Source organism: Monodon monoceros, unplaced genomic scaffold (genome assembly GCF_005190385.1).
Source record: "Monodon monoceros isolate NGI ecotype Baffin Bay Population unplaced genomic scaffold, NGI_Narwhal_1 Super_Scaffold_21, whole genome shotgun sequence".
Lineage (NCBI taxonomy): Eukaryota > Metazoa > Chordata > Mammalia > Artiodactyla > Monodontidae > Monodon > Monodon monoceros.
Genome location: NW_021703778.1, coordinates 146,886,014 through 146,914,011, shown reverse-complemented (window position 1 = coordinate 146,914,011; position 27,998 = coordinate 146,886,014). Strand labels below are relative to the sequence as shown.

At 39.6% G+C, this 27,998-nt stretch overlaps 2 protein-coding genes across 6 annotated transcripts in view; one reads left to right on the top strand and one right to left on the bottom strand.

Moving 5' to 3' along the window:
• MLH3 (mutL homolog 3) lies at positions 1 to 27,991 on the top strand. 5 transcript variants are annotated; one of them, XM_029237364.1, is made up of 13 exons: positions 177 to 235; positions 1,626 to 4,971; positions 7,367 to 7,465; positions 8,170 to 8,255; positions 8,995 to 9,099; positions 10,144 to 10,216; positions 14,789 to 14,860; positions 16,146 to 16,257; positions 17,284 to 17,443; positions 24,349 to 24,372; positions 24,478 to 24,556; positions 26,476 to 26,627; positions 27,589 to 27,991. In XM_029237364.1, the coding sequence occupies exons 2-13, from the start codon at positions 1,689 to 1,691 to the stop codon at positions 27,709 to 27,711; spliced, it is 4,368 nt and encodes a 1,455-aa protein (XP_029093197.1). In that variant the 5' UTR covers positions 177 to 235; positions 1,626 to 1,688; the 3' UTR covers positions 27,712 to 27,991. The 5 variants fall into 5 exon arrangements, with proteins under 5 accessions (XP_029093201.1, XP_029093199.1, XP_029093198.1 ...); XM_029237369.1 differs by lacking the exon at positions 177 to 235 and having other exon boundaries at positions 4,857 to 4,971; positions 7,425 to 7,465; XM_029237366.1 differs by lacking the exon at positions 16,146 to 16,257 and having other exon boundaries at positions 20 to 4,971; positions 17,361 to 17,443.
• Positions 10,517 to 27,998, bottom strand: part of EIF2B2 (eukaryotic translation initiation factor 2B subunit beta) — a 34,709-nt gene continuing 17,227 nt past the window's right edge. Inside the window, exon 8 of the mRNA XM_029237371.1 lies at positions 10,517 to 11,649. Within this exon, the coding sequence (XP_029093204.1) occupies positions 11,630 to 11,649 (20 nt within the window). The 3' untranslated portion in view covers positions 10,517 to 11,629. The remainder of the gene's footprint in view (positions 11,650 to 27,998) is intronic.

Genomic DNA, 27,998 nt, shown 5'->3' with positions numbered 1-27,998 from the left:
GGTACTAGGGAGAAGAGACCTTGGGACACATGAGTACCGAAGCCGGGAACACCTGGTGCGCATGCGCATTGGGGTGTCACGGACTAGAGGGTGTTCTCGGCGGGGCAGCTGAGAAGCGCATGCTCGCGGGATCGCGCGTGCGTGAGCCTCGCGTGCACGAGCCTTGCGAGCCAACGTGCGCGCGTCCGGCGTCCGAGGCGGTTGGTGTCAGGGAGTTGTTGAGGCGCGATACGAGGTGACTTGGGGAAAAGCACGCGACGAAAGGATGATTCCGGGAGCTCTTCTACCACTAGAAGGGCCCTGGCGACCGCTGCGGGCCAACTTTACGGGCCAGCTGCGCAGGGGCTCCGGGAGGCCCCCTGGCCTGCCTTCAGCGGGGCGCCCAAGCCTGGGCAGGCTGGGGTTTCTGGTTGCCGGCTGGGGTTTCTGGTTGCCAGCTGGGGGAGGGGATGGGGGTGGAGCTTGGGTCTGGCTGGGTAGGCGGCCTCCGCCCTGCTCCCCGAAGCTTTCTTATTAGCTCGGAACCCGGATGGAGTCGTCCCGTTTGTCCCAGGAGCCCTGAAAGGACTGGGATATAATCAGGAAATCGTTGAGTTGGGTAGCAGTCGGAATACTTATTGAACGTTTACCTCTCATTTTTTGCCAGCTGCAAAGTTCATGATGTTAGAAATCGTCAGATCTGCAATTATCGCTCTGATTTTACCGGGTTTGAAAAACTAGCCCTACCACTTGCGAGAGGTCCCCCCCATGCTGCTCTCAGCTGTGAAGGGAGGGGACCTTTAATTGCACTATAATCTTATTTTTTTTACCTGTCAGAAAACTTAAAATCAAGTTTAAACAGCCCCTTGCCATCATGATTATTGCCAAGGTAGTTTGAAGCCATCTGTAAAGACCAAAATACAAAATAATAGTAAGGGCCTTCTGAAAACTTATCAAAGTAATACATGAACAAGATTTAAAAATCAAATACAGAACGGCTTACAATGACAAGGAATTTTCCTGTCCTATCCTTTCCCATTCTTAGTCTGTTTCCTCTGAGATAACTACATTTAGCCAATAATAATAATTATTATTAATCTTAATCTCTTCTTGACATAATTTGATTTTATTTCCTCTTGTTCCTTCACCCTAGTTATTACAGTGTCTTAACACTTCATTATAAGTTTTTTCTAAAAGTCATGGTTATTGTGTAATGTATAAATGTTATGAAACTAGCTTGGACTTTTTTTCATGAATAATTTCTAGCTAATGTTTCTTAACGTAATTTAGGCATCTGTTTTTGGTGAAGTGATTAGCATTTTGAACATGTTTTTGCAGGTCAACTTCAAGTGTGATTATGATTTCACTTTAGGGCATATGGGATTTAGAGAGGAGCAGTAAAAATTATGAAATTATGAATGCTGTTTTGGATGTTAAAATCACTGCACCAAACAAGAGCCGTGTGATCTGCCTAGAGATCAGAGCTATAATTTGTTTTGTTTTGTTTTACAATGTGGTTTAGTAAGAGATTTCATTTACCTCAAATATTTCTTTATAAAGCTTGAGAGAAATGGTTGATGCCGTGTAACTCCGAAGCTTTAAATGTGTGTGTGTGTGTGTGTTTTGTTTTGTTTTTCCTCCCATAGGCAATTATTTCCAGTCAGAAAAGGGAACCAGTGCCTGGCTTTCTCACCAGCTTTCTACCTGCCATGATCAAGTGCTTGTCAGTTGAAGTACAAGCCAGGTTGCGTTCTGGTTTGGCTATATGCTCCTTAGGCCGGTGTGTTGAGGAGCTTGCCCTCAATAGTATTGATGCTGAAGCAAAATGTGTGGCTGTCAGGGTAAACATGGAAACCTTCCAAGTTCAGGTGATAGACAATGGATTTGGGATGGGGAGTGATGATATAGACAAGGTGGGAAATCGTTATTTCACTAGTAAATGCGACTCTGTACAGGACTTGGAGAACCCAAGGTTTTATGGTTTCCGAGGGGAGGCCTTGGCCAGTGTAGCCGACATGGCCAGTGCTGTGGAAATTTCATCCAAGAAAAACAAGTCAATGAAAACTTTTGTGAAGCTGTTTCAGAATGGAAAAGTCCTGAAAGCTTGTGAAGCTGACTTGACTCGACCAAGTGCTGGGACAACAGTCACCGTATATAACCTATTTTATCAGTTACCTGTAAGGAGGAAATGCATGGATCCTAGACTGGAGTTTGAGAAGGTTAGGCAGAGGATAGAAGCTCTCTCACTCATGCACCCTTCCATTTCTTTCTCTTTGAGAAATGATGTTTCTGGTTCCATGGTTCTTCAGCTCCCTAGAACCAAAGACATATGTTCCCGATTTTGTCAAATTTATGGACTGGGTAAGTCCCAAAAGTTAAGAGAAATAGATTTTAAATATAAGGAGTTTGAGCTTAGTGGCTATATCAGCTCTGAAGCACATTATAATAAGAATATGCAGTTTTTGTTTGTGAACAAGAGGCTAGTTTTAAGGACAAAGTTGCATAAACTCATTGACTTTTTATTAAGGAAAGAAAGCATTATATGCAAGCCAAAGAACGGCTCTGCCAGTAGGCAAACGAATTCAAGTCCTCGGCATCGGTCTAACCCAGAACTCCATGGTATATATGTAATCAACATGCAGTGCCACTTCTGTGAGTATGACGTGTGCCTGGAGCCAGCAAAAACTCTGATTGAGTTTCAGAACTGGGATACTGTTTTGGTTTGTATTCAGGAAGGAGTAAAAATGTTTTTAAAGAAAGAAAAATTATTTGTGGAATTATCAAGTGAAGACCTTAAGGAATTTAGTGAAGAAAATGAGTTTAGTTTATTTAGTGCCACTCTTCAGAAGCAAGTGTCCTCTGATGAGAAGTGTGACCAGGTCAATTTCCAAGAAGCATGTAATAATATTTTGGATTCCTGTGAAATGTTTAATTTGCAATCAAAAGCTGTGAAAAGAAAAGCTCCTGTAGAAAACATAAGCACGCAGAATTCTAGGGATTCGGAAGCTATCAGAAAAAAGACAAATGATTCATTTTTGTACACTTACAAATCCGATGGGCCAGCCTATAGTAAAATGGAGTCATCTTTACAAAACGAAGATAGCGCTTGCTCAGAGTCAAGGATCTTAGAACAAGAGACAGCTGAAGCATCAGAATCAGGAGCAAATGAGAAACATAAAAAATCTTGCTTGGAACTTAACTCTTCAGAAAATCCATGTGGAGCCAGTTCAGAAATGTCTGCAATCCCTTTTCAGACACTTTATCACTTTGAGGGGAGTGGAGAAGGTCTAGAAATACAGAAAGTAAGTACTACTGCTAATGGCATGGCTGCCAACATCCTGAAAAATAATAGAATTCAAAATCAACCAGAGAGGTTTAAAGATGCTACTGAAATGGGATGCCAACCTCTGCCTGTTGAGACAACATTATCGGGAGCACATGGTGCTCAGAGAGAAGAGAAAAGAAAAGAAGAACCTAGTAATTGTGGAAGAATAAATGTTTTTAGTTATGGGCAAGTTAAATTATGTTCCACTGGTTTCATAACTCATGTGGTACAAAATGAGCAAACTAAATCAACTGAAACAGAACATTTATTTAAAAATTATGTTCAACCTGGTCTTGTGAGTGCCAAAGAAACATTTGGAAATAGAACATGCCATTCATTTGAGACTCCAAACACCAAAGATTTAACCACCACTTTAAGTAAAGAATTTGCTCAACTGCCCAACAAAAGATTGTGCAGAACAAATATAAGTTATGGGCTAGAGAACAAACCTATAGCAACTTATAAAAATTTTGCTATTTTTCAGGAAAGTAGTAAAAAATCGTACACAGGTTGCTTACTACCTGACACATCCTCTTTCACTCAGGGTAGACATGGTTCAGATGGTAGTAAGAAAACAGGTAAGTTGATTTGTTCTGCCAAACCCATAGCTCATAAGAAGCTAAGCTTAAGTTCACAACTAGGATCTTTAGAGAAGTTTAAGAGGCAATATGGGAAGGTTAAAAATCCTCTGAATACAGAAGTGGAGGAAAATATCACTTTAGAAATCACTACCAATCTCAATCCTCAGGTTGAACCTGACATTCTGTGGAAAGACAAAAACCACTTAGACAACTCTGGTATTTGTAAAATCACTACTATGAAACATGATGATTCAAATAGTAGTTGTCAACCAGTAAGTCACATGTTTTATTCAGAAAAGTTACCATTCTCCAAGGAAGACAGTTGTTTGGAAGAACAGATGCCTTGCTTAAGAGAAAGCCCTATACCTCTACAGGAGTTATCTCATTTTAACAGAAAGCCTTTGGATGTTGAGAAGTCACCTGAATCACTAGCCTCTAAATTATCCAGATTGAAAGGCTCCGAAAGAGAGACTCAAACAATGGAGATGACGAGTCATTCTGATGAACTTTCACAATCAGATTCCAGTAGGAAAGACAGTGACTTGTCCAGTGGGTTAACCCTAGATTCTTGTAAGTTATTTAAAAATGAGCATAAAAAACCAGAAAGTGGCAACATCCCAATGTCGGACTCTGTCACACAGGGTAATCCCTTCAATAAAGACAGTGAAACATATTCTAACAATACAACAGAGAACTCTGTGATGTCAGAAACTCCTTTAGTACTGCCCTATGATCATTCTACCGTTATCGGTAAGGATTCAGATGTTCTTATAGCTTCAGAACAACAGATTGGAAGTCCTGACTCTCCGAGTCGAATGTTAGTGAGTCACGGAGAAGATTCCACAGCTGGCCAAAAGGGAACTTGTTGTCAGAGTGAGGAATCTATAGCAAGAACTTGTTCTGAAAATGAAGAGTCCAACACATGTTCTTTGGATTGGCAGCAGCATTTTGATGTAGCCCTGGGAAGAATGGTTTACATCAACAAGCTAACAGGACTTAGCACATTCACTGCTCCTACTGAGGACGTTCGGGCTGCTTGTACTAAAGACCTGACAACTATGGCTGTGGATGTTCTACTTGAGAATGGTAAGTATATGGTGTTCACTGGCATGAATGCTTTGGAAGGTGGGAATAATGGCTAAGGAGTAAGATAATCATGTTCAAAGAGATTATCTCAGCAGATAGAATATTTTGAAGCTTAATTATAAAATGTATGTGAAAATTCTCCAGGTCTATTATTATTTAAACATAAAAATACAGTGGAAGAATGATACAGAATGGAAGTGTATGTATATGTGTCTATGGGTGTAGGTATGTGCAAGAGGGTGAGACAGTTTTTAGTGAAAATGGTGCTATTGATAGTTGAGAAGATCTACAGTGTTTCCCTACCCCACTTTCCCCTCTCTCCCAAACACACAACTCTCTAAGAAATTGGTCTTTAAAGGCACCTGCAATGCCAGCGTGGTATTTTTCTGGAAGTTGCTCTCTGCAGCTCCCAGGTAAAGGGCCAGAATGATCCTGTAATCATCCTAGGTTTCCCAGGAAAATCTAGGGCTCAGTACAGTAGTATATTTATAAACTTTTTTTTTTTTAAAGAAAAAAACTGGACCATAAATTTTGGGGAATATAGTTTAAGTATGTATTTTTATAATCATACTTTTCAAATGTACTTTATTATAATACATATGCTAATAATCTTGATCTGTATGAGTGGCTGTTATTCAGAAAGACAATAATGTGGCTTTTAGATCAGACCACAAGGCCACATTGGGGCCTAGGCTAGGACTCTGAGTTCCCAGGTCTCAGTCAGCATTAAAAGTGACATTGTTTTGGCAGCGTGTTGAGAGCCAGATGTTGGGAGATGGTAAAACTGATTTCCATCTGGCAATAATCTTGGTTTTGCATCAGGATGATAAACACTAAATGTTCATCTGTATTAAAAGTCTTGAATGTTGCAAAAGAATGTAAATAGTATGAAGGTAATTGCAAATTAACTTATAATTTCTCCCTAGGATAAGTATCTCTAACAGGAGGCTCTGATTTATTTAAGGTTAAATAAGGCTTTTATTTTTCAATGGTTTCCAGTTTTTCTCCTTGTAAAAAAAAGAATCACTGTAGTAACTTTCAAAATATTAAATGGAAGAAAACCCTTTTCTTCAGTACTGCTCCTGAGACTAGCAGGCGGCTCGTAAAGACACACGTGTTTTTCAACGTATGTAGTTTTGTGTCCTGATTTATAGTGAATGCTTATCAGAGGTAAATCTAAGGCACTGGCACCTCATCTTCCTGAAATGCAACTGCTTCTGATATGGTGACAAAAAATAACTGGATCACATTAAGCTGAGGTGGCTATTGCTAAAACAGAGGGGGGCAATCTTGGCTGCCATGCCCACCCGAAACATCTGCCCCTGTTACACAATCTAGACGCGCAAAACACTGCAACCTGCTCAACGCCCGCGTTAGCAGGCCTTGTGGTGGACTTTTGAGAGTCACGTTAAGTCAGAGATTCATAATGAAAAATTAAGTAGGTGGTGTCTAGAAACCAGTTCGAAGAAAAGATGGCTTCCGAGCACCCTCCACTCACAGGGAGGAAACGGCTGGAAACGGCTGGTGCGTAGCGGAACAGTGGGACTTGTTGAACCACCCAAAAAACATCACATGAGATGAACTGTTAAGAGGTAAATTTAACTGGACAGAAGAGAGGCTCTATAAAGGTAATTTTAAGGACTAGGGTCAAGTCTCCAAGCCCTGGTAGTTTTTTTCCTTAAAATGTCTTTAACGCTGTCCTTTCTGTTAATAGTGACACAACCTTATTTCACTTCACACTTTACTTTTATCATTCTGAATTTATCTCTCTCCAGTTTTTGTCCAACACGTTTATCTTTTTGAAATAATAGTTTCATCACGTTTTGCCCCTGTTCAAAACTGTCAAATTCAGCATTGTTCCTAAAACTCAAATCTTATCATCCTTCAGAGAGGAGGGTAGAATTTGGGCCAGATCTTACTGGACTTTGGAATTTAAGTCGTGAACCTTTCATTCATTCATCTATTCACTTATCCACTCATTTGCTGGTCATTCACACTGTGTTTGGAGCTGCCACATTGCAAATTAACTGGCTTTGCTTTCAAGAGTCCACAGTCTATTAGGGAGGACAGCCATCTAAACAATTATAATATGATGAGATAAATGTTAAGACACATACTGGGCACACACACATATAGAGAGACACATATATTGGGAATAAGAGGCATGAAAATTGGGGATCTATTCTTCCTCATTCTGTCTGATATAGATGGCTAATAGGACTAAGCATTAATGCAGATTCCTAAGTTAGCAGAATAATTTCATTAAAGAACTTCTGACTCAATCTGTTGTTTATGTCTTAATTCAGTTTGTGCAGAAAGAGATTTTATGTAACTTAATTTTTTAATACTTTATTTTTTGAGTTCAAATGTCTAGGTTTTTCTTTTTTATATTTAGGATCTCAGTACAGGTGTCATCCTTTTAGAAGCGACCTTGTTCTTCCTTTCCTTCCTAGAGCCCGGGAAGAGAGGACTGTGATGAGACAGAATAACAGAGGTAGGGGCATTAACAGAGATTGCCAGAACACCTAGTACATACTGTGCCACCTAGCTTAAAGAAAACAAAGCAGGGTTGTGTTATTGAGCTTGATCAGTGCCAGCTGTGCCTTCCTGGAACCAGGAATTCCCCACAGTCCTGTTTAACAGCAGAACTAAGTAATTCAGTGCATGCATTTAGATCAGAAATTACTTTTTCCAGACGAGGTCAATACTGTGTGATCATGCAGTCTGTGGTGCCTTGTGATTGAGAAAATGTTTCTTATTTGTAAAGATTGGAGCTGAGTCCATATTGCATTAGTTTTATATAAGCAAAATTCTTACCTGCAAAAAAAGCTACAGACATTTATCATTTTTCTTTTCTTCATTTCTAAAAATAGATAAGGTATATTTTTACCTAAAAGAAGTGAGGCTACTAATTTGAACTGGTTTTTCTTCTGGACTTGTATTCTGAAATATCTGGTGCAAATAGTTTGGAGAAAAAGCTATAGTGCCAGAAGATACAGTCATCAAGTTTAGTTTAAAAAGTAACAGATCAAAACAATTTAGAGATACAGCAAACGCTGCACATTTGCAGTATGTGGGAACAATGTGTCTGATCTTTGGTCTTGAGGCTGCACCACACCAAGCATGAGACACCATTCACCATTCACCCACTTCCCTGAGGCTCTTGATGCCAACTTTACTTGTCCCCTTTTGCTGTAGCTACTGGGGACGGCGCTGTTGGTCCCGAATCGCTTCAGTCTTTGTTCTCAGAATGGGACAACCCAGTATTTGCCCGTTATCCAGAGGTAGGTCTGCAGCAGTTTTTCTTTGCTTGTTATTTAAAAATTTGAATTTCATTTAAATTGGGTATGGACACGAATGACTATATTCATTTGTAATTATGAATGGCAAGTGAGCATGTTTCCAAATAATTTATTTGGAAATTAATATTTACTGTAGAGAGGAGGAATCAGAATTCATAGCAGTTTGGAAGCTCGGACATTTTGGATTATACATGTGTAACCACTTTGTGAATAGTGAGTGTGTTTACCACTCTCAGAAACCCTGACTTGCAGCTTTGGCAAAGTATTTAGGGTGGTGGTAATAAAAACTGTTATCATTAGGTAAAGCAGTGAATCTTCTGCTAGAGGAACAGTTCACCACTGGACCTGAGTATGCATCCTCTCCTCAGTGGGTTATCACACAATGCGCTTTGTGTGTTGTAATACAGGTGTAGCGTATATGAGCATTTGTTACTGATTCATCGGTTAAGATGTCTTTAAGGACTTGCTCATGAAGCGCAGGCAAACTGTTATTCTGAAAGTATTGGTGTTTGTCAGTAATTTTCTGTATAAGCAAAAATTATTATTTAAGAGTAATAATTCATAAAGCCTTTTGAATTTTTATAAGTTTCCTGAATTCAACCCACCTCTAATAGGTTCTGTGAAAATGAATGTTTGTAAAGCACTTTGAGATCTTGGGTAAAACAGTTCTGCAGACATAAAAGATTACAGTGTAAATGACGTTTGATCTGGGTCTTTCTAGGTTGCTGTTGACGTTAGCAGCGGCCAGGCTGAGAGCCTAGCAGTTAAAATTCACAACATCTTGTATCCTTATCGTTTCACCAAAGAAATGATTCACTCCATGCAGGTAAAAGATTGACTGTAAAATCTCATTAAAATATGTGTGTGTATATATATATATATATATATATATATATAAGACTTAAGCTAGACTAACTCGTGTGAAATAGGATTTATTTGATGATATAGACCATCCTGGTCAAGGCACATGTGTTCTTTTTAATCTTACTGAAACTTTTATCATCAGAAGAAAAAGCGAAGGATTAATTATAATTACACAGATAAAAGTGTCCTTTGTAGTGTGAGCAGGTTTGGAGGGATGAATTATGGATTCAGGCTCACAGTTTCAAGGATTATATATTGACTTTCTATATTGACAACAATTTGTATTTGTAAATCAACCAAGTAATGTAGAGAAATTGTCCTTAACTGTGCAGCAATGCCCCTTTTTAAATGACCCTCTATTGTATGAGGCTACAAATGATATGGCTTAGGAGACCCCAGATTGAGGAGTTCCATTAACAGAGGGGACCCCTTCTCTCATCTGCTTTTCTAGTTTGCCCTCTCTCTACGCCACTCAGGCTGTCTTCATCTCCTTATTTTCAGTATGGAAACAAATTAGGAGGTTAGACCGATCTAGGCAGAGCAGAGCCACCAAGGTCTGAAGCCACCGGTGGCTTTTAACTTACTGCTTTAATGGACTAGCTCCTACAAGATGGGTTTCCTTGCTTTTGCATACATTTTCCAAATTTTTTTCAGACCTATTTGTTAGCAATCTCTGGTCGTATTAATAAATCTCTAGTCATATCACCTGTTAATAAGAGTCATTCTGTTGGGAACATTTCAAATCTACTTGAAAGTTTTATTAGCATTAATCCTCTTAGATGCCTCAGTCTGTTTCCTTGTAGTCTCTCCTTTTGTCTTCTGATCACTCTACTTGCCTATTCTTTTTTCCTTCCTAACGACTCCCTCAGGTTCATCAGCACCTGGCCTCAAGTCTTAGATATGAATGTTATAATGCAAACAACTTTAAGTACAGTTTTGTCTCTATGCAGATAAGCCTTTGTTAATCTTTATTTAGTATTGTACCACTTATTTGAATGTATGGCAGGTTCTCCAGCAAGTGGATAACAAGTTTATTGCCTGTGTAATGAGCACTAAGACTGAAGAGAATGGTGAGGCAGGTAAGAATGAGGTTTAGCCTCAGTAACCAGCTGGTCTTCTTTTTTTTTTTTTTTTTTTAAATATATTTATTTATTTGTTTGTTTGTTTTTATTTTTGGCTGCGTTGGGTCTTCGTTGCTATGCGCAGGCTTTCTCTAGTTGTGGTGAGCAGGGGCTACTCTTCGTTGTGGTGCGTGGGCTTCTCATTGCGGTGGCTTCTCTTGTAGTGGAGCACGGGCTCTAGGCACGCGGGCTTCAGTAGTTGTGGCTTGCGGTCTCTTGAGCACAGGCTCAGTAGTTGTGGTGCACGGGCTTAGTTGCTCCACGGCATGTGGGATCTTCCCAGGCCAGGGCTCGAACCTGTGTTCCTTGCATTGGCAGGCAGATTCTTAACCACTGCACCACCAGGGAAGCCCCAGCTGGTCTTCTGACAACCTCCTTTTAAGGTTATTTTTTTTATATACGACACAGTTTCAATGATTTGGACAGATTAGGAAAAACCAATCTAAATTGATATTATGAAACAACAGTTTTAAAGTACATTTAGTTTTATATACATAGACATGTATATACATGTTAAACTATTAAGAGTGGTTACCTTGGGAGTGCGAATGGAAATGGGCAGAGGGGAAATTTCATCTTTTACTCTTTAAAATATTTTATAGTCTTTGACTTTTTAATAATGTTTTAATGTGTTCCCTTTATAATAATAGAAAGTTTATATGATGAACTCTGATAGATTTATCAAGAGTTACATATAATCTCTTGGTGACCTGCTTTAATAAAACAACAAGAATTTGTAAATAATAACATTAACTCATTCGACAAATACTGATTGAGTGCCTATTGCACGCCAGGAGCTGTGCTAGGGGTGCGATGGTGGGAGAAAATATGCATGCAAGAGAAACAGGTAGTTACGCAAACAATTAAAATTTTAACTAGTGTTATGGAGGAGAGAAACAAGATGCTGTAAGAGTCTGTATCGGGAGATTTGATTTAGTAGGGAGGTCAGGGAAGGTTTTGTGGGTAAAGTGAGATCTGAAGTATAAGTTAACTAGGTAAGGAAAGGAGGGAGGAGTATTCTGGGCAGAGGGAATAATATGCAATTTGTGCTTTCCTCTCCTTCAGTGATAGGAAGCAGGGCAAGCCCTTCCTTGTGTGAGAGCAGGAGACAGGCTAGACAAGTAGGTTGCAGCCAGATCTTAAAGACCAATTACAAGCTTTGTCTTCCTCCCAACACCAATTGGAAACAATTGAAGGCTTTTTGTTTTCTTTTTTATTGTTTGTTTTCGCAGCGGCACATGTCACATCACATTTGCATTTTGAAAATACTGCTCTGGCTGCAGTGTGGAGCCTGGAGCGCGTGTCGAGATGGAGTCCCAGTTACTGCAGAGAGACTGTTAGGAGGATGTTGCGATATCTAAGAAATGATGGTTAGCTGGGATCAGGGTGACCTAGAGAGAAAGATATTTAGGAGATAAAGTCAGCAGGACTTGGTGATGGATTGGATATGGGGAAGGTATATCAAAGATGACTCCTGGTCTTCTGACCTATGTAACTGAGTGGATGATGTTGCAGGACGACGAGGTTGGAGAAGAAGCAGGCAAGAAGGGTGAAAATCATAAGTTCAGTCTGAAATCCCTTTGAAATGTTCAAGAATGTGTCAGGAATATTACAGGTCTAGGATGCGAGAAGCATTCTGACATGGAGATCTAAATCTGAGCTGTCAGCATAAAGTCAGTCACTGAAGTCACGTGTATAAATTTTATCACCTAGAAGAAGAATGAAGAGTGAGGAGGGGAAGAGAGATTCTGAATCTAGAGTAATTCCGCCATTTAATAGCTGGGTAGAAAAGGGTGAACCAGCAAGAGAGGTTATGAAACAACAGAAATAGGAAGAAAACAAGCAAAGGTTGTGTTGCAAAGCCAAGACTTTGTACTAAGTGCTGCCGAGAGGTTAAGATGAGGACCAAAACTATCTGCTAGGTTTCCAGACAGTGGAGGTCAGGGACTTCAGACGAGAGCTGTTTCAGAGAAGACATAGGACAGGAGAGACTCCAAACTCTGTGACATGGAAGAGGGACTAAGGAGAGTGAGGGTGCGAGGCTTTTTTTTTTAACTGGGAGACTCTCGAGCCATTTACAAGGAATGCTTGATCCCGTCAGGCTCTGGAAAAGGCCTGAGTGGCTGAGTCCTGAGCATCACTGGAGGAGGTGGCTCCCGATGGGTAGACCTGCAGGCGAGAGCTTCTAAAGTTTGAAAGCAGTTCATTCTCTTTGTACTTCAAAATATTCTTTTTTATCTTGTTTACAGTATAAATTTATTTAGTAAATGTCATCACAGATCAAAGGTAAAGTAACCAAAAGTTTTGTCGTAATTATCATAAATATAGAATTAGTGAAGGTCAAATTCTAGTAGTCCTACTACTTCTAGAAAGTGAATAGATTGTTTTCTAAAGTTTTGATTACCTGGAATTCTTTGTTGTTTAATACCAAAATCTCTACTAATGGCACCTGAGACGGGTGTAGCCACAAAATCCCCAGACAGTTAAATTGCTCTTGAGATTCTGGATTGTTACGGTATTGGTTAGCTGCCATCAAGGAGTACTTTTATATAAAGAATTTTTCGAAATCAAAATGTAAGTATTTTTATTGTTGCTCACAAATACCAAAAGCAACCTATTCCTATAATTGAGTTACTTTTATTTTAATATTTGCACATATTTTTAATGGATAGATATACTATTGTTTTACATTATTGTGAAATTAATGCCATATAATGGCATTTTTTATTGCATGTTTCCACCTATAATAAAATACAGTTGTTCAGTTATGATCCTCTAAAGAATAAGGATTCATTCATTTATTCTGTAAATATTTACTGAGTGCCTGTTATGTGCCTAGTGCTATTATACATGCCAGGAATATAACAGACAAAAATCCTTGCCCTGATGAAGCTTCTATTCTGTTATTTTGCAATATCAAAAATACAGCTCTGACATGAGTAAATTACCTTCATATATTCTGCTCCATTCAATGAATGGAAAATATCATGAACATTTTGTAGACTATAAATCATTCCTCCAGAGTCAGGTGCAGGATTGATTTCGTAGGGTCCCTGACTCTTGGTGATTCACACTGGCTCAGGTTTTGAGTTTGAGGTTACTTCCTCATAATTTATTATTTATTCCATTGTTCTGCCCAATACAGGATGTTCAGTATTCATCACAACCAGCTGCAACTCCTCCTATCCTCAAAGGAGTTTAAAATTCAACATTTTGGGGCCTGTTCTGTGGTTGAACATGCTGTCAGAAAAATCATAATCTTTTTATTTTTCAAGTCAGTAGCTCTTACGCCATGAATTTGATGGTGTCATACAAACAATTTTTTTAATCTTTAGTAGAAATAGGAAAAACAGGCATTATCTAGTTTGATCAAATTCAAGAGGAGAACTTTTATTTCAATATAATCAGTAACAATAAACCTCAACCCTTTGGCCAAAAGTAATAAAATTACAAGCTAAAAAGATGTACTAATGTAATAGAGAATCAGTCCTCCTGTCAGTGAGAAAGGGATTTATTTCCCTGTAGGTTTGGCTTTGGGGTCAGGACATTCTGCTTCTCTCTTGCACCTGAGAGTGCAAAGCCTTGCTACTCAAAATCAAGGTCTGTAAATAACATCATCTGGGAGTTTGTTAGACTCGCACACTCTTGTGTCCCACCCCTAACCTACTGAATCAGAATCTGCATCTTAATAAGATCCCCAGGTGATTTGTCTGCTGTTCAGAGTTTGCAAAGCCCGAGTCTAAAGCAAGGCAAACTGTGGCCAGGGGGCCGGATCCAGCCATAACCTGTTTTTGTACAGCCAGGGAGATAAGAATGGTTTTTACTTTTTTTTTTTAATTGACGTGTAGTTAATTTACCGTGTTACATTAGTTTCAGGTATACTACATTTTTAAATAGTAAAAAAAGAGCAAAGGAAGAGTTATATTTTTCGACACATTAAAATTATATGAAATTAATATTTCAGTGTCTGTAAAAAGTTTATTGGAACACAGCTACAATATTCACACGTCTATGGCGGCTTTGGTTCAGAATGAATATTTGAGTAGTTGTGACAGAAACCATGTGTCCCAAAAGCCTAAAATATTTACTGTGTGGCATTTCACAGAAAAATATTGCTGACCTCTGATCTGAAGTGTAGGAGAATGCTTCATGGGTTCTGGGGCAGCTTGCGAATCAAGGTCAGCTGATTATAAAATGTGTGGTTTAATGATCCTTCATTGTATCAAATTTGAATTAATAAAGCAAAATCAGTATTTAAACATTAAGAATGTAGGGCTTTCACCATGTTTTAGAAATGAAATACTAATGAACTAAAGAGTTTTTCATCAGGGATACATTTGTTTTAGTTTTTCCCATAACTTTAACTTTTTAGGAAGTAAAAGATACAGTTGTTATTGCTCAGTTTGTATGCTTCTCTTATGCTCATGTTGTTAAATAGTTTGAATTAAGCTTTTTCTCCCTCAACACAACGTGATTATTTTAATCTTGACCTGAGAATTTGAAACCCGGTGGTGCTTGCTGGTCTTCTAGGTGGAAACCTGCTAGTCTTGGTGGACCAGCATGCTGCCCATGAGCGCATCCGACTGGAGCAGCTGACCATTGGTAAGGATCTGCTGAGGACTAGGAAAGATTCGAGACTCCCCAGCAGAGTTAATGTACCTGAAAGAGTTTTTCTAACTGTGACTGTTGTGAAAAAAGGTGAATTGTACGTTTTAAAAAATGAAGCTGAAAAAAAAAAAAAACTGTAAAGAAAAAATGAAGCTGAAGCCTGCAGGTATGGCTTCTTTTATAATTGAAAGAAGGTAGTAGTTCACTTTACTAATTCAAACATGTGGGTCTTAACACATGGTCAAAGGCATATTTGCTGTATCCTTATCATCAACCCTAAAGATTAGGCTACTTTATTACAACTTTCAGCACAAAGATATGCCCCTCCACATGCCCATGTGATCTTGGTTTACCTTCACAGTTCATCAGGCAGAGACTACCAAGCAGCTCAGAAGGCCCAATATATTGTTTTTATTTTAAAATTTAATTTGTTTTTGAATAGGTAGTATAATCCAATAGGCTCAAGTCTGAAAGGTACAAAAGGGAATAAAATAAGGCCTCTTTTCTACCCTTGCCCTTCATCCAACCTAGTTTCTCTCCCCAGAGGCAACCTGTATCACTAATTTGTTATGCATTCTTCCAAAGTCAATATGTGCTTTTTAATCTTTGCTACCCATTTTTCTCATATGAGGCAGTCTGTTCCCCAAGGTGTAAAATACCAGAAAAATCTTTACTCCTGTGGTCAAGTAATAAAAAACCCAAATGTTGTAGAGTTAGTTGAGGACCTAGGGAGGTATTTCATGGACTAGAATGGCAGTGATGTTACTTCCATGTTCACTTTTCCTTATAAAATGAAGACCTAAGAGTTGGGAAAGATACAATAAAAAGTATTAGAAAAACTTTCTTGCTCTAGGCCCTGGACCATTTGAGAATAGTACTGACTGATTCTCTTCAGAGCCTGGGAAATCCTTCTGGAAGAATGAGGGAGCCTTCTTGAGCCACTGGGTTGTGAAGTAAACCCCTTTTATCTCCCCAGTAATCCATATTAGTCAGCTTCTGTTACTGAAACCACATTTGTTGACTATCTCCAGGAACATCGCATTGTTCATTTGAATGTAAGACTAAGTCTTATATTTCTTATTTAAGAAAATACTGCTAAAATGAATAAACAAACTAGATATTTACTAGTTTGACTTTAATAATGGAAATTCAAAGCCTAAAACTGAACATTGAACATGCTGCTAAGCATTATAATAATTCCATGACTGTGTCTTCATTTTTTTCTGAATCTGGAAGACTTCACTTCCTGCTCTTAACCCATTCATCTTTCTCTCAATAGGTTCCTATGAGAAGCAACAGCCACAAGGCTCTGGTCGAAAAAAATTACTGTCTTCCACTATAAGTCCTCCACTAGAGATAACAGTGACAGAGGAACAAAGGAGACTCTTATCGTTAGTACCACCATGAGGTTGTGATGTTGCTAATGTACATTCTCTGGCCAGGGTATAAGCATAACTATTGTTGCTTATCTCAGTTGAGGCGCTGAGACCAAGAGAGGTTACATGACTTGTTCAAGGTCATAACAAGTTTTAAGTGGTGGAGCAGGCACTCAGATGCAGGTCGTCTGACTCCAAATGCTGTTCTTTCCACTATATCACAGCTATTGAGTATAGGATAGAGTTTCCCTGATAATTTTTTCCAGCAGTTGGCTTAGAGTACTCTTACCATTTCTTGGAACGGTCAATATTTATGCTGTGCTGTTTCTGAAAGTGAAGTTACTGCAGTAATTGCTTCCATTCTGCTTTGCCTTGGTACATTCTAGATTCTTAGTTTTTGTTACCATAATCATACTGGGAAGAAAGTAAAACACCAGGCCACAAGGAGGGGGCAAATCATACAATGAGTCACAAGATAGGACATTTTCCTACTTCGGGGTGGCACAAATTATTGGAAGTAAAAAAGAGAGAATTGTCTCTAAATTTATTTAAAGTTTGGGAATATGCCACTGCCAATAAATCTTTTTCCCTGGGGTATAATTTATCTTAGAGGCAGATCCATTTATTTACATTCCGTTAATTAGGACTTCTCAGTTCCTCCCGCTGTTAATTATCTCCCTGCTTTTAATGCTGATTCAAAACATTCTTAACCCTTTTATTTGTGCCAAAGTTCTTTAAGTGCCAGCAAGGAGAAGTTAGCAATTCCTCAGTGAAGAATAAAACATTTAGGAACAAGACATAGAAACAAATTGACATAGAAACAAATTGATTCTCTCAACGGAAAAGAGGAAAAAAAAAATGAAGGTTACTGTAATTCAAAAAGGAAATTTGATAATAAAATCTAAATAAACAACCATGAGTGTGAGAAGAATATTGTACGTTTTAAAGCTTTTGGCAGCTTTTGAGAAACTATCAAGCATTTGGAACTGATACTGAAATGTGAATGAAGTAATTCTTTTACATTTGAGGTTCTCTCTTTAGGTGTTACCACAAAAATCTGGAAGATCTGGGCCTTGAAATTATATTTCCAGACACTAGTGATTCTCTGGTCCTTGTAGGAAAAGTACCACTCTGTTTTGTGGAAAGAGAAGCCAGTGAACTGCGAAGAGGGAGATCTACTGTGACCAAGAGCATTGTGGAGGTAAGACACAGCTGCAAAAGCCGAGAAAACTGCTGAGTGCTAATAACCTCCTACTTTGTTCAGAAATTCTCTATATTCATCTTTTATTCAACAAGCATTTATGAAATAACCTGCTGGGTGCCAGGTGCCAGAGATTCAAAGATGAATTAGCTCAAGGTGAGGGAGAAGGACATTTAAATAATTATACTATAATGAAATTTGGCCAGCAGAGGTATGTTCAAAAGTGCTACGGAAATACAGAATATTTACTGTGCCCAGGAGGGTGGAGGTCAAGGAAACTATCACAGAAAAGCATTTGTTTTTTTTTTTGTTTGTTTGTTTCAGGAAAAGTCTTGTAGAACAGTAGGAGCCTGCCAAGTACACAAGAGGGGATAAGGTCATTCTAGACAGAATAACAGATATCAGAGACTTGAAGCAGATCCCGTGCTTAGGGAACTACCAGTACACATGGCTCGGATTAAGATACACACAAGGTAGTGGTGGGCCTAGATGAGGCTAGATAGGTTGTCGAGGCCAACTCATAAAGGGATTTACCATATTCAGCTGAATAGTTTGCATTTCATCCTGTAGGCAGCCAATGAAGAAGAGCAAAATACACTTTAGCACTGCATTTTAAATACTTTACTGACGTGTTTCGTTTTTTTAAAACAATTTATTTTGTATTTGTTGTCTTTTCTTTCCTCCTTTCCTGTTTTCTATTAGAGTTTTCTTTATTTCTCTTTTTTTCCCCTCTACTGGTTTAGAAGGGGAATTTTAGCTTGCATATATAACACAGTTTAAAGGTAATTTGTTCTTCTGTTCGCTTCATAAACCGTACACAAACCTTACCACCCTTTCTCTTGTACCACTTTTCTCCCATCTTCCATTTTGTTGCCTGTTTTAATTCCACCTTGTCTTTAATTCCCCTGGTAGACCTTAATTTTATAGTAAATGTTTATTTAGCTTAACCAAAATGTTTTCCATTCTTTGCTCACTATTGCTTCTTGCATCCTATTTATTCTTTGTGTTCAGTTTTCTTTTCACTGAAGTAAATCTCTTAAAAGTTCTTTTGTTAAGAGTCCATGAATAAAATATCTTTGAAAACATCTTTATTCCACCTTCACATTTGCATGATTGTCTAGCTAAAAGTAGAATTCCATTTTCTTATTTATTCCTCAAGCATTTCAAAAATATTCTATTACTTCTGACATTCTATTTTTGCTACTGAAGTCCATTGTCAATTTTATTATCATTGCTTTGTAGGTAACCTGATTTTGTCTCTGGTTGCTTTTAAGATTTCCCTGTCTTTGGTGGTCTGCCATTTCCCTATGATATATCTTTGTGTGGATTTATTTTGATTTCCTTCTTGAGATTCATCTTACATATTCAATTTGGAAAATATAGTTATTATCACTTCAAACATTGCTTCTTCCCCCCTTCTCTCTCTTGCCTCCTAGAAATGCTATCAGATGTCTACTGGACCTTATCATTCTATTCTCCATGTCTTTTGCCTTCTCTTTCATATTTCCCATGGTTTTATCTCTCTGTGATGTATTCTGGGAAATTTCCTCATTTATCTTCCAGTAAACTAAGTTCACTCTTCATCTACTGTTTAATTAGGTGTTTAACTTGTCCCCTGGGTTGTTTATTTCAATGACTATTATTTTTTTCCAGAAGTTTTATTTGGCTCTTTCTCAGATCTATCTGTTCGTTTTTCATGGTGTCCTTTTTTTATTCATTGTGGTTTCTTAACTCCGTCTTTAGCTCTTTCTGTTTGGAGCACAGGAAAATCCACATCAACTCAGTCTATCATTTTTTCCAGAAATCTGAATTACTTTAGTAATATTTAAAAATAAAAAGTAGAAGATAGATTTAGTGGATAAAGTGTGGGATACATGGATATAGGAAAGATTTGAGGTAGAGAGCAGTTGAGAGGCTAGTGCACTGGTGCAAGTAAGACAGTATGAAGATTTGACTAAGTCAGTAGCAATGGGAATGGAGAGGAGGGACATATTTGAAAGGTAGAATCAAGAGGACCCTGTGAGCAAGAGAATATAAAAGAGATAAAGGAGAAAAGATAAGTGATGATTCTGAGGGTTCTCACTCAGATGACTAGAGGGATGGTGCCGTTGACAGAAAAAGGAAACAGAGGAGGAGAAGTACACCTGGCTAGGGAGCTAGATTATGAGCCTTAGTTTAGACACATTGAATGTGCCTTCAAATGGAGATGTCCAGTGGATGGACAGACTTTGAGATCTAGCACTTGGGAAAGAAGTCAGGGCTGTAGTATCTATTTGGGGGTTAACAGTATACAGTTGGCCCTTGAACAACATGGGTTTGAACTGTGCGGGTCCACTTTTACTCGAATTTTTTTCAAAAATTACACACTACACTACTACAGGATCTGCGGTTGGTTGAATTCCCAGATGTGGAACCGCGTCTACGGAGGGCTGACTGTAAGGTTATACAAGGATTTTCTACTGCACAGAGGGTTGGTGCCCCTAACTCCTGTGTTGTTCAAGGGTCAACTGTATATATTTTGATAATATCAGAATCTGGAGAAGGGTCTAACAGACGTGCAGTTGTTCAGGGAGAATATGAAGAAAAAAAGAGAGCCAAGCATGGAGGCTGTGGAACACCAGCATTCAGGGTGTATATGTTTTGGCAAAGGTCCAGAAAGCTACTGCTGAAAAGAAGAGACTGTAAAGGATGATTGAAAATATTTGGTCAGAGAAGGAGGAGGAAAACCAGGGAAAAGTAATATTGCCACAGCCAAGGGAAGTTTTAAGCAAGAAGGGAATGGTCAACAGTGGCCGGAGAGTAAAGCCTGAGGAGTTGGATTTGGCTGTCAGGGGACACTGCCTGCCTTGTGGAATCTGGTCCTAGGGGTGGGCAGGGGGTCAGGAGTGAGGGAAGGGAGAAAGGGGAGCTAAGGAGCCCTCTCTTTCCAGGACTTCGGCTACATACCAAAGAGATGGGGGCGACAGCTAAAGGTTAAGGGTGTCAGGAAGTGTGGGGCAGGACACAGGTGGAGGAAAGGTTTTTGTTTCTTTTCAGATGGGAGAGACTTGAGCATGTTTGTAGTCTAAGTGTGAGAAGACATTTGAGAGGAAGAGGCAGCTAACATGCCAGCTTTGGGATCATCTTGACTTTACCCTTCCCAGAATTGCCCTTTGATCAGACCACCTCTGCTTGGCTTTCAGCAGCGCTCTTTTCTCCCAACAGAGCTTATTTTCTCCAAGGATCCTCCTCCAAATTGTCTTAAATCCAAGAGATAGGATCTGTTAGAATCTTTTATAGTAATTCAATCCTTAAGTATTTAACGAGAAAATTATAATGAAAACTTTTCCTAAAGTGACTTCAAAGAGTACTGGCAAGAAGTTTACCTCAAACTGAAACAAGGCTTATGGTTTCAGCAAGTCTTGATTATATTAAGTCAGGCTGATCAGGAGAGATTTTGTTGATTCTGAAAGAAGCTGGAACAGTTCTGGTATCTTGAAAAAGCGGTAGTTACTTGGATCTAGCAGTTGAAAGATCACTAAGACATCTTTCTGTAAAGTTCTATCCTCTAGCCTAATGAATGAGCCTTTTAAATATTAAATTATCTAGCATTAGTGTTCAATTTGAAATCGAACATTTGAAATATGAAATGAATAGAGAATAAGATCCGTTTCCCCTTCTCCACGCTTACAGACTGATGTTTTACAAGTCCCAGATACATAAGCACAAGAGAGAAGAGCAAAGAAGTTAGGTTTGATCTGTATCCACACTAAACTTTGTTAGTGGGCCAGGTACTGTGAGACATCTTTCTATTTAGGTTTGTTTGGGGAAATATGTGGCTTTTAAAAAATACATAGTATCTACCAACTAGCTCTTGGTAACTGTGCTCATTTATAAGTATGGTGGACTAGTCTGTAAATGAGGCAGGGAAGAGAATTTTCTGTTTTGTTTTGAAGTTTTAAACTTTTAAATTCTTTTTATTTTTATTTTTTTAATTGGAGCATAACTGCTTTACAATGTTGTGTTCTGCTGTACAATGAAATGAATCAGCTATATGTATACCTATATCCCCTCCCTCTTGGACCTCCCTCCCACCCCCCTCCCCCATCTAGGTCATCACAGAGCACCGAGCTGAGCTTCCTGTGCTCTATAGCATGTTCCCACTAGCTGTCTGTTTTACGCATGGCAGTGTATATATGTCAATCCTAATCCCCCAATTTGTCCCACCCTCCGCTTCCCACCCCCCGTGTCCATATGTCCATTCTCTACATCTGTGTCTCGATTCCTGCCCTGCAGATAGATTCATCTGTACCATTTTCTTTTCTAGATTCCACATATATGTGTTAATATACAATATTTGTTTTCCTCTTTCTGGATTACTTCACTCTGTATGACAGACTTTAGGTCCATCCACATCTCTACAAATGACCCAATTTCGTTCCTTTCTATGGCTGAGTAATATTCCATTGTATATATATTCCACATCTTCCTTATCCATTCATCTGTTGTTGGACATTTCGGTTGTTTCCATGTCCTGGCTACGGTAAATAGTGCTGCAGTGAACTTCGGGGTACATGTGCCTTTTTCTTTTTTTCAAACATCTTCATTGGAGTATAATAGCTTTACAATGTTGTGTTAGTTTCTGCTGAATAACAAAGTGAATCAGCTGTATGTATACATATATCCCCATATCTCCTCCCTCTTGAGCCTCCCTCCCACCCTCCCTATCCCACCCTGCCCATTTTGAATTATGCTTCTCAGGGTATATGCCCAGCAATGGGATTGCTGGGTCATGGTGATTCTATTTTTAGTTTTTTAAGGAACCTCCATACTGTTCTCTATAGTGGCTGTATCAATTTACATTCCCACCAACAGTGCAAGAGGGTTCCCTTTTCTCCACACCCTCTCCAGAATTTATTGTTTGTAGATTTTTTGATGATGGCCATTCTGACTGGTGTGAAGTGATACCTCATTGTAGTTTTTGTTTGTTTGTTTGTTTGTTTGCGGTACGCGGGCCTCTCACTGTTGTGGCCTCTCCCGTTGCGGAGCACAGGCTCGGGGCTCCGGACGCGCAGGCTCAGCGGCCATGGCTCACGGGCCCAGCCGCTCCGCGGCATACGGGATCTTCCCGGACTGGGGCACGAACCCGTGTCCCCTTCATCGGCAGGCGGACTCTTAACCACTGCGCCACCAGGGAAGCCCTCATTGTAGTTTTTTAAATTTACTTTTATTTATTAATTTTTGGCTGCGTTGGGTCTTTGTTGCTGCGTGCAGGCCTTCTCTAATTGCAGCGAGCAGGGGATACTCTTCATTGCAGTGCGCAGGCTTCTCATTGCAGTGGCTTCTCTAGTTGTGGAGCACGGGCTCTAGGCATGCAGGCTTCAGTAGTTGTGGCTCGTGGGCTCTAGAGTGCAGGCTCAGTAGTTGTGGCACATTGCTCCATTGTGGGCTTAGTTGCTCCACGGCATGTGGGATCTTCCCGGACCAGGGCTCCAACCCGTGTCCCTTGCATTGGCAGGTGGATTCTTAACCACTGCGCCACTGGGCAAGTCCCTCATTGTCGTTTTGATTTGCATTTCTCTAATGATTAGTGATGTTGAGCAGCTTTTCATGTGCCTCTTGGCCATCTGTATGTTTTCTTTGGTGACATGTCTATTTAGGTCTTCTGCCCATTTTTGGATTGGGTTGTTTGTTTTTTTGATATTGAGCTCCATGTGCTGTCTGTATATTTTGGAGATTAATCCTTTGTGTGTTGCTTCATTTGCAAATATTTTCTCCCATTCTGAGGGTTGTCTTTTCGTCTTGTTTATGGTTTCCTTTGCTGTACAAAAGCTTTTAAGTTTAATTAGGTCTCCTTTGTTTATTTTTGTTTTTATTTTCATTACTCTAGGAGGTGGGTCAAAAGAGATCTTGCTGTGGTTTATGTCAGAGTGTTTTTCCTAAGTTTTCGGGAAGAGAGCTCTCTGAGTCTGGTTTAAAAAGAAGTCTATCATGTTGTAATCTTAGGAAGCTAATTTTTTTTTTTTTTTTTTGCCGCACCGCTTGGCTTGTGGGATCTTAGTTCCCCAACCAGGGATTGAACCCAGGTCCCAGCAGTGAAAGCTCTGAGTCCTAACCACTGGATCACGAGGGTATTCCCAGGAAGCTAATTTATACATAGCCATTTCTAGGAGTAAAGAAATCCTGTGTTTTCTTATAAAGAAATTATTAAATATGCCATATCTCAGAACAGTTTTTAACCTCCAGAGGGTAAACAAATTAGTAGCACGAAATAGTGTCTGCTTTAAATTTCTTTAGTCCTTTTGTAAATATTAACATCTGCAGGGATGTTACTATTGAAAAGGCTACCCTAGGGACAGAGATATGCAAAGGAGGAGAAATTTCTCAACAAAATGCCTCAGAGAGTAAGCTTTTTGACCTGAAGGGAATTGTCACACACAAAAAAAATGCCTGTGGGAACTAAGTGACTACTTATTTTTATGATATTTAAACAAGTGTTATACTGAGTGCATAGTTGTATTGACCATTGTCGTGTATTCATTCTGTTTATGTGCAGTATTAAACATGTTCTAGCTAAGATTATAAATGCAAACAGAGAGCCTCTTAGTGAGAAACCTCCCTGCTATTCAGTTGAGTCATTAGGCTACCAGTTATATAACCTCATGAGTTGATGAGCTATCTCTGGAGAAAGCTTCAGTAGCTAAATACATTCTCCATTCAGTAAGAGTTCTTTCAGTTGTCTTGGTATTTCGTATTCAAAGTGCCTTACAACAAGTAAATTATTTGCATCTAGGTGCTATATTGCTGGAATTCTTTTCTTCAAGAGGCATATTTTAAAGAAGAAAATTGGAATATTTTGTAAATTATCAAAGGGCTATTATAACATAGCAATCGATTAATGCCTGTTTTCCTTTTTCTCCTCGTAGGAATTTATTCAAGAACAATTGGAGGTAAGCTCTTCTCTTATTTTGGGGTTTCACACAGAGACACCGCACACAGAAAGCTCCACTGCCCCACTTGCTTTTCCATTAACAAAGGATGTGTTTATGCATTAGCTACTCCAGACCACAGGAGGCATCCAAGGGACTTTGCCACTGACTGTCCAGAAGGTGTTGGCATCCCAAGCCTGCCATGGTAAGACTCTCAACACACTAGCTACTGAGTGCCTTTGCGTGCTGCGCGCTGGCAGGGTTCGGCAGTTATGAAAGAAGTAGAAGACACGATTATCACCTGCCTCTTGGAGGGTTCAGTTTGGATCAGGAAACAGTACACTAAAAACGAACCCGAAAAAATTACTTTTACAAAGCAAAATACCACCATATATATTGGACCATAATGCAGACTGACTTATATGAGTGGAGCAGTAACTGCATTTTTGAGTCAAGTTTTGAATGAGCTGTGGGACATGGATTCAGAGGAAGGGAGAGATTACTACAGGGGAGGAAATAGCCTGTGCGGAGATCCAAAGGCAGAAACAAATTAGTTATATGAGGAGCAGCAAAGAATATCAGGAAATTAAGCTGGTGAGGAAGCACAGAAACCTAGAAGGTCACAGCAAAACCTTTAGACTTTATACAGAGGGCAAGAATCATTGAGGGTTCTCGAGTAGCGCAATTTGATAAAATATAGAAAACGGTATTGGAGGAACTTACTCTAGGGATGATGACAGCCACAGAATCCCCTGCAACTATCATTTGACCATGGTGGGGTGTCCACTCCAGACACCCTCCCTCCATTTGATCTCTCCCCATCAACCTTCTCCTCTCTTCACTTCCTGTCTTTTCTGGCTTTGTAACGTCAGTCGCTCATTAGTTTGCCTCCTGTAAATATCACAAACTCCTTCCCCCCTTTATCCTATCTTTACTCCTCATATTACTCCTTCCCCAATTTCATCATCTCTGCCTTCAAAGTGTATCTTAAATGTCTCCGATGTGATCGGTTTCCACTGCCGCCTCCCTAGTTCTTGCCACTGTTGAGTCCTCTGACTTAGTCTCCTCACATCTATTCTGGCTCCCCTTCAAGCCATTCTTCCCTCAACACCCAGAGGAATCTTTTTGAAACATTCCTCTGAGCACGTCATTCTTCTACCAAAAGCCTGACAATGACTACCCATTGCTCATAGGATGAACATTTTATTCTTTACCATGGCCTGCAGGGGTCTTCATGGTCCAGCCTCTGCCTGCCTCTCCAGTTTCTTCTCACATCCCTCTCCACCTTGCCCTTCACATTCCAGCCTGCTTCCTTGGTCTTGGTCTTGTGTGCTAAATTCGGCGCTTGCCTTTCTCCTCTGTCTGAAATGCCCTTCTGCTCATTCTTCAATTAGCCATGTTTTTCTTAACCTAAGATCTCAGATTAAATATCATTTTGTCAGGAAAGCCTTCCCTGAGCCTCCTAAACTGGGTTTGGTCTTCCGGTTATATATTCTTCGATATTCTATATTTTATAGTACTTATAATTTAAACTATTGTGTAAGTGTTTAATGTTTGTCTCACCTATTAGATTGTAAGCATCATGGGGGTGCAGGGCATCCATCTCATTCACTGCCTGGCATACCTCCAACACAGAGTATATACGTAATAAATATTTGTTGACTGAGTGAATTAATGTATGCATAAAGGCAGTTTCTGACCATATGAGAGTTTAGAGTAAGAAGATTATGCTAGAAATAGAAAAAAGCAGCAAATAAAATGGACACTGTAGGGAAACAATTAGAGATCTTGGTGATAGATTAGATTGGCTCTGGATGAAAGATGACCTTGATGTCACAAACCCAAGACGTAGGCAAAAATATTGCTCTTGCCTCTTTGAAAAAACTCTGCAGGCAAAATCCTAACAAGTTAAGGGATGCCTGCTACAGGGATTAGACAGACAGTGACTCCATAAGGAAAAGCTGAGCGCAGGTCTGTCCTGAAGCCAATTTCAAGCAGTATTAAAGTCACATGAAAGGAGCCTCAGAACCACGTTGCTCTTCCCAGATACTTGGCTCTGACCCAGGGCCAGCACCGGTTTCCCACCGTACACACCATACCCTCTTGTTTCTGTCTCTTGTTTAGGGGCCATTAAGTTTAATGACGACCTGAGCCTAGAGGAGAGCTGTCGCCTTATTGAAGCTCTGTCCTGGTGCCAGCTGCCTTTCCAGTGTGCTCATGGCAGGCCCTCCATGCTGCCATTAGCTGACATTGACCACTTGGAGCAGGACAAACAGGTGGAGCAATGACTAACAGGAGACTAGCTCCTATTAACCGAATGTAATCTGTCTTAATCCTTTCCCAATTACGAGAGTTTTGAAAAATATGCATTGGAAGTTGTCTTGGAAGTCTCACCATTTCATCTTCTAGCTCAAATTCAAAATGGAGTTTAGGCTGAACTATCTCATTATACATATGATGCCGTTGTATTTTTTAAGTTTACCACATGTACAGACTGATGTATCCTGAACATTTGTTGCCTACGGGCTCTAGGTTTGATAAGATGCAGAAGTTCTCTCTGGGGCCACAGAAGGTTGGTAGAAACACAGCAAATTCACTGCTGGCAAATGTAGCCGAAACAGCCAGTTGCTTGATAGTACTTACTGGAAATGGTAGCCATCTCCAGGGATCTCTAGAGTAACGATTTGAGGACCTCCAGGCAGGAAACCAAGCTTAGGACATTTCACATTATGCTTTGGCCCTGACTGCTCAGCAGGCCAGGAACAATGATGTGGATAATGCAATAAAGGCACCGAGTGGTTTAAACTAAAGAGCATTTTCTGTCCTTGTTATAATCTTAAATGAAACAGAACGTGAGAGCATAATAGGAACGTCCACGTTGCCACTTTCCAAAATCTTTTATTTTGCTTACCTTTCCTGTCAAGGGCTATAAAGTCTTTTCTTGCATGGAGTTTTCAGGTACTAATGTTTTCTGACTCATCTAGTACATTTTACTCCATTAAGAACTTTTTGTTTCATATGACAGTGAAAAAAATGAAAAAAGTTTTGTCTCCATTCCCGAACAGATGTGCCTCTAGGCTGAGTTTTCAGTCCCATTTATCCTAAGGAAATCTATAATCTTTTCCCAATCCAGAAATTAGAAATCAGAACTGATTTGAGTAGCCATAATTAGGAAATACTTATATGCTCCTTGGCTTTTCATACTGCTAATTGGAGTTATTCTCTTTCTTCCCATAGATTAAACCCGATCTTGCTAAACTTCGCAGAATGGCTCAGGCCTGGCATCTCTTTGGAAAAGCAGAAGGATGTGATACAGGGCAAAGCCTGCAGGCATCTGCGCCTCCTTGTGAGCTGCCATGAGAACAGAATTATTGTCTCTAAGGAACCAAAGGGATGCTGACTGTAGGCCTCTGGGCAGAGACTGTGAGCAGCAGGCACTGGCAAGGTCTTGACTGAATGGGCCCAGGGCACCAATCAGCATCTCCACCTTCCCTGAGCAGATGATCCCTCCAGTTAAGTAGCCAGATGGAATTCAAACCTAAAGACAGTTCATTCATTGGCATCCATGGACACTGGAGGTTGCCCTATAATATCTACTTCTTGTAATTTATTTGGGGATAAAATCTAATGATTAATTGTTTGATTGT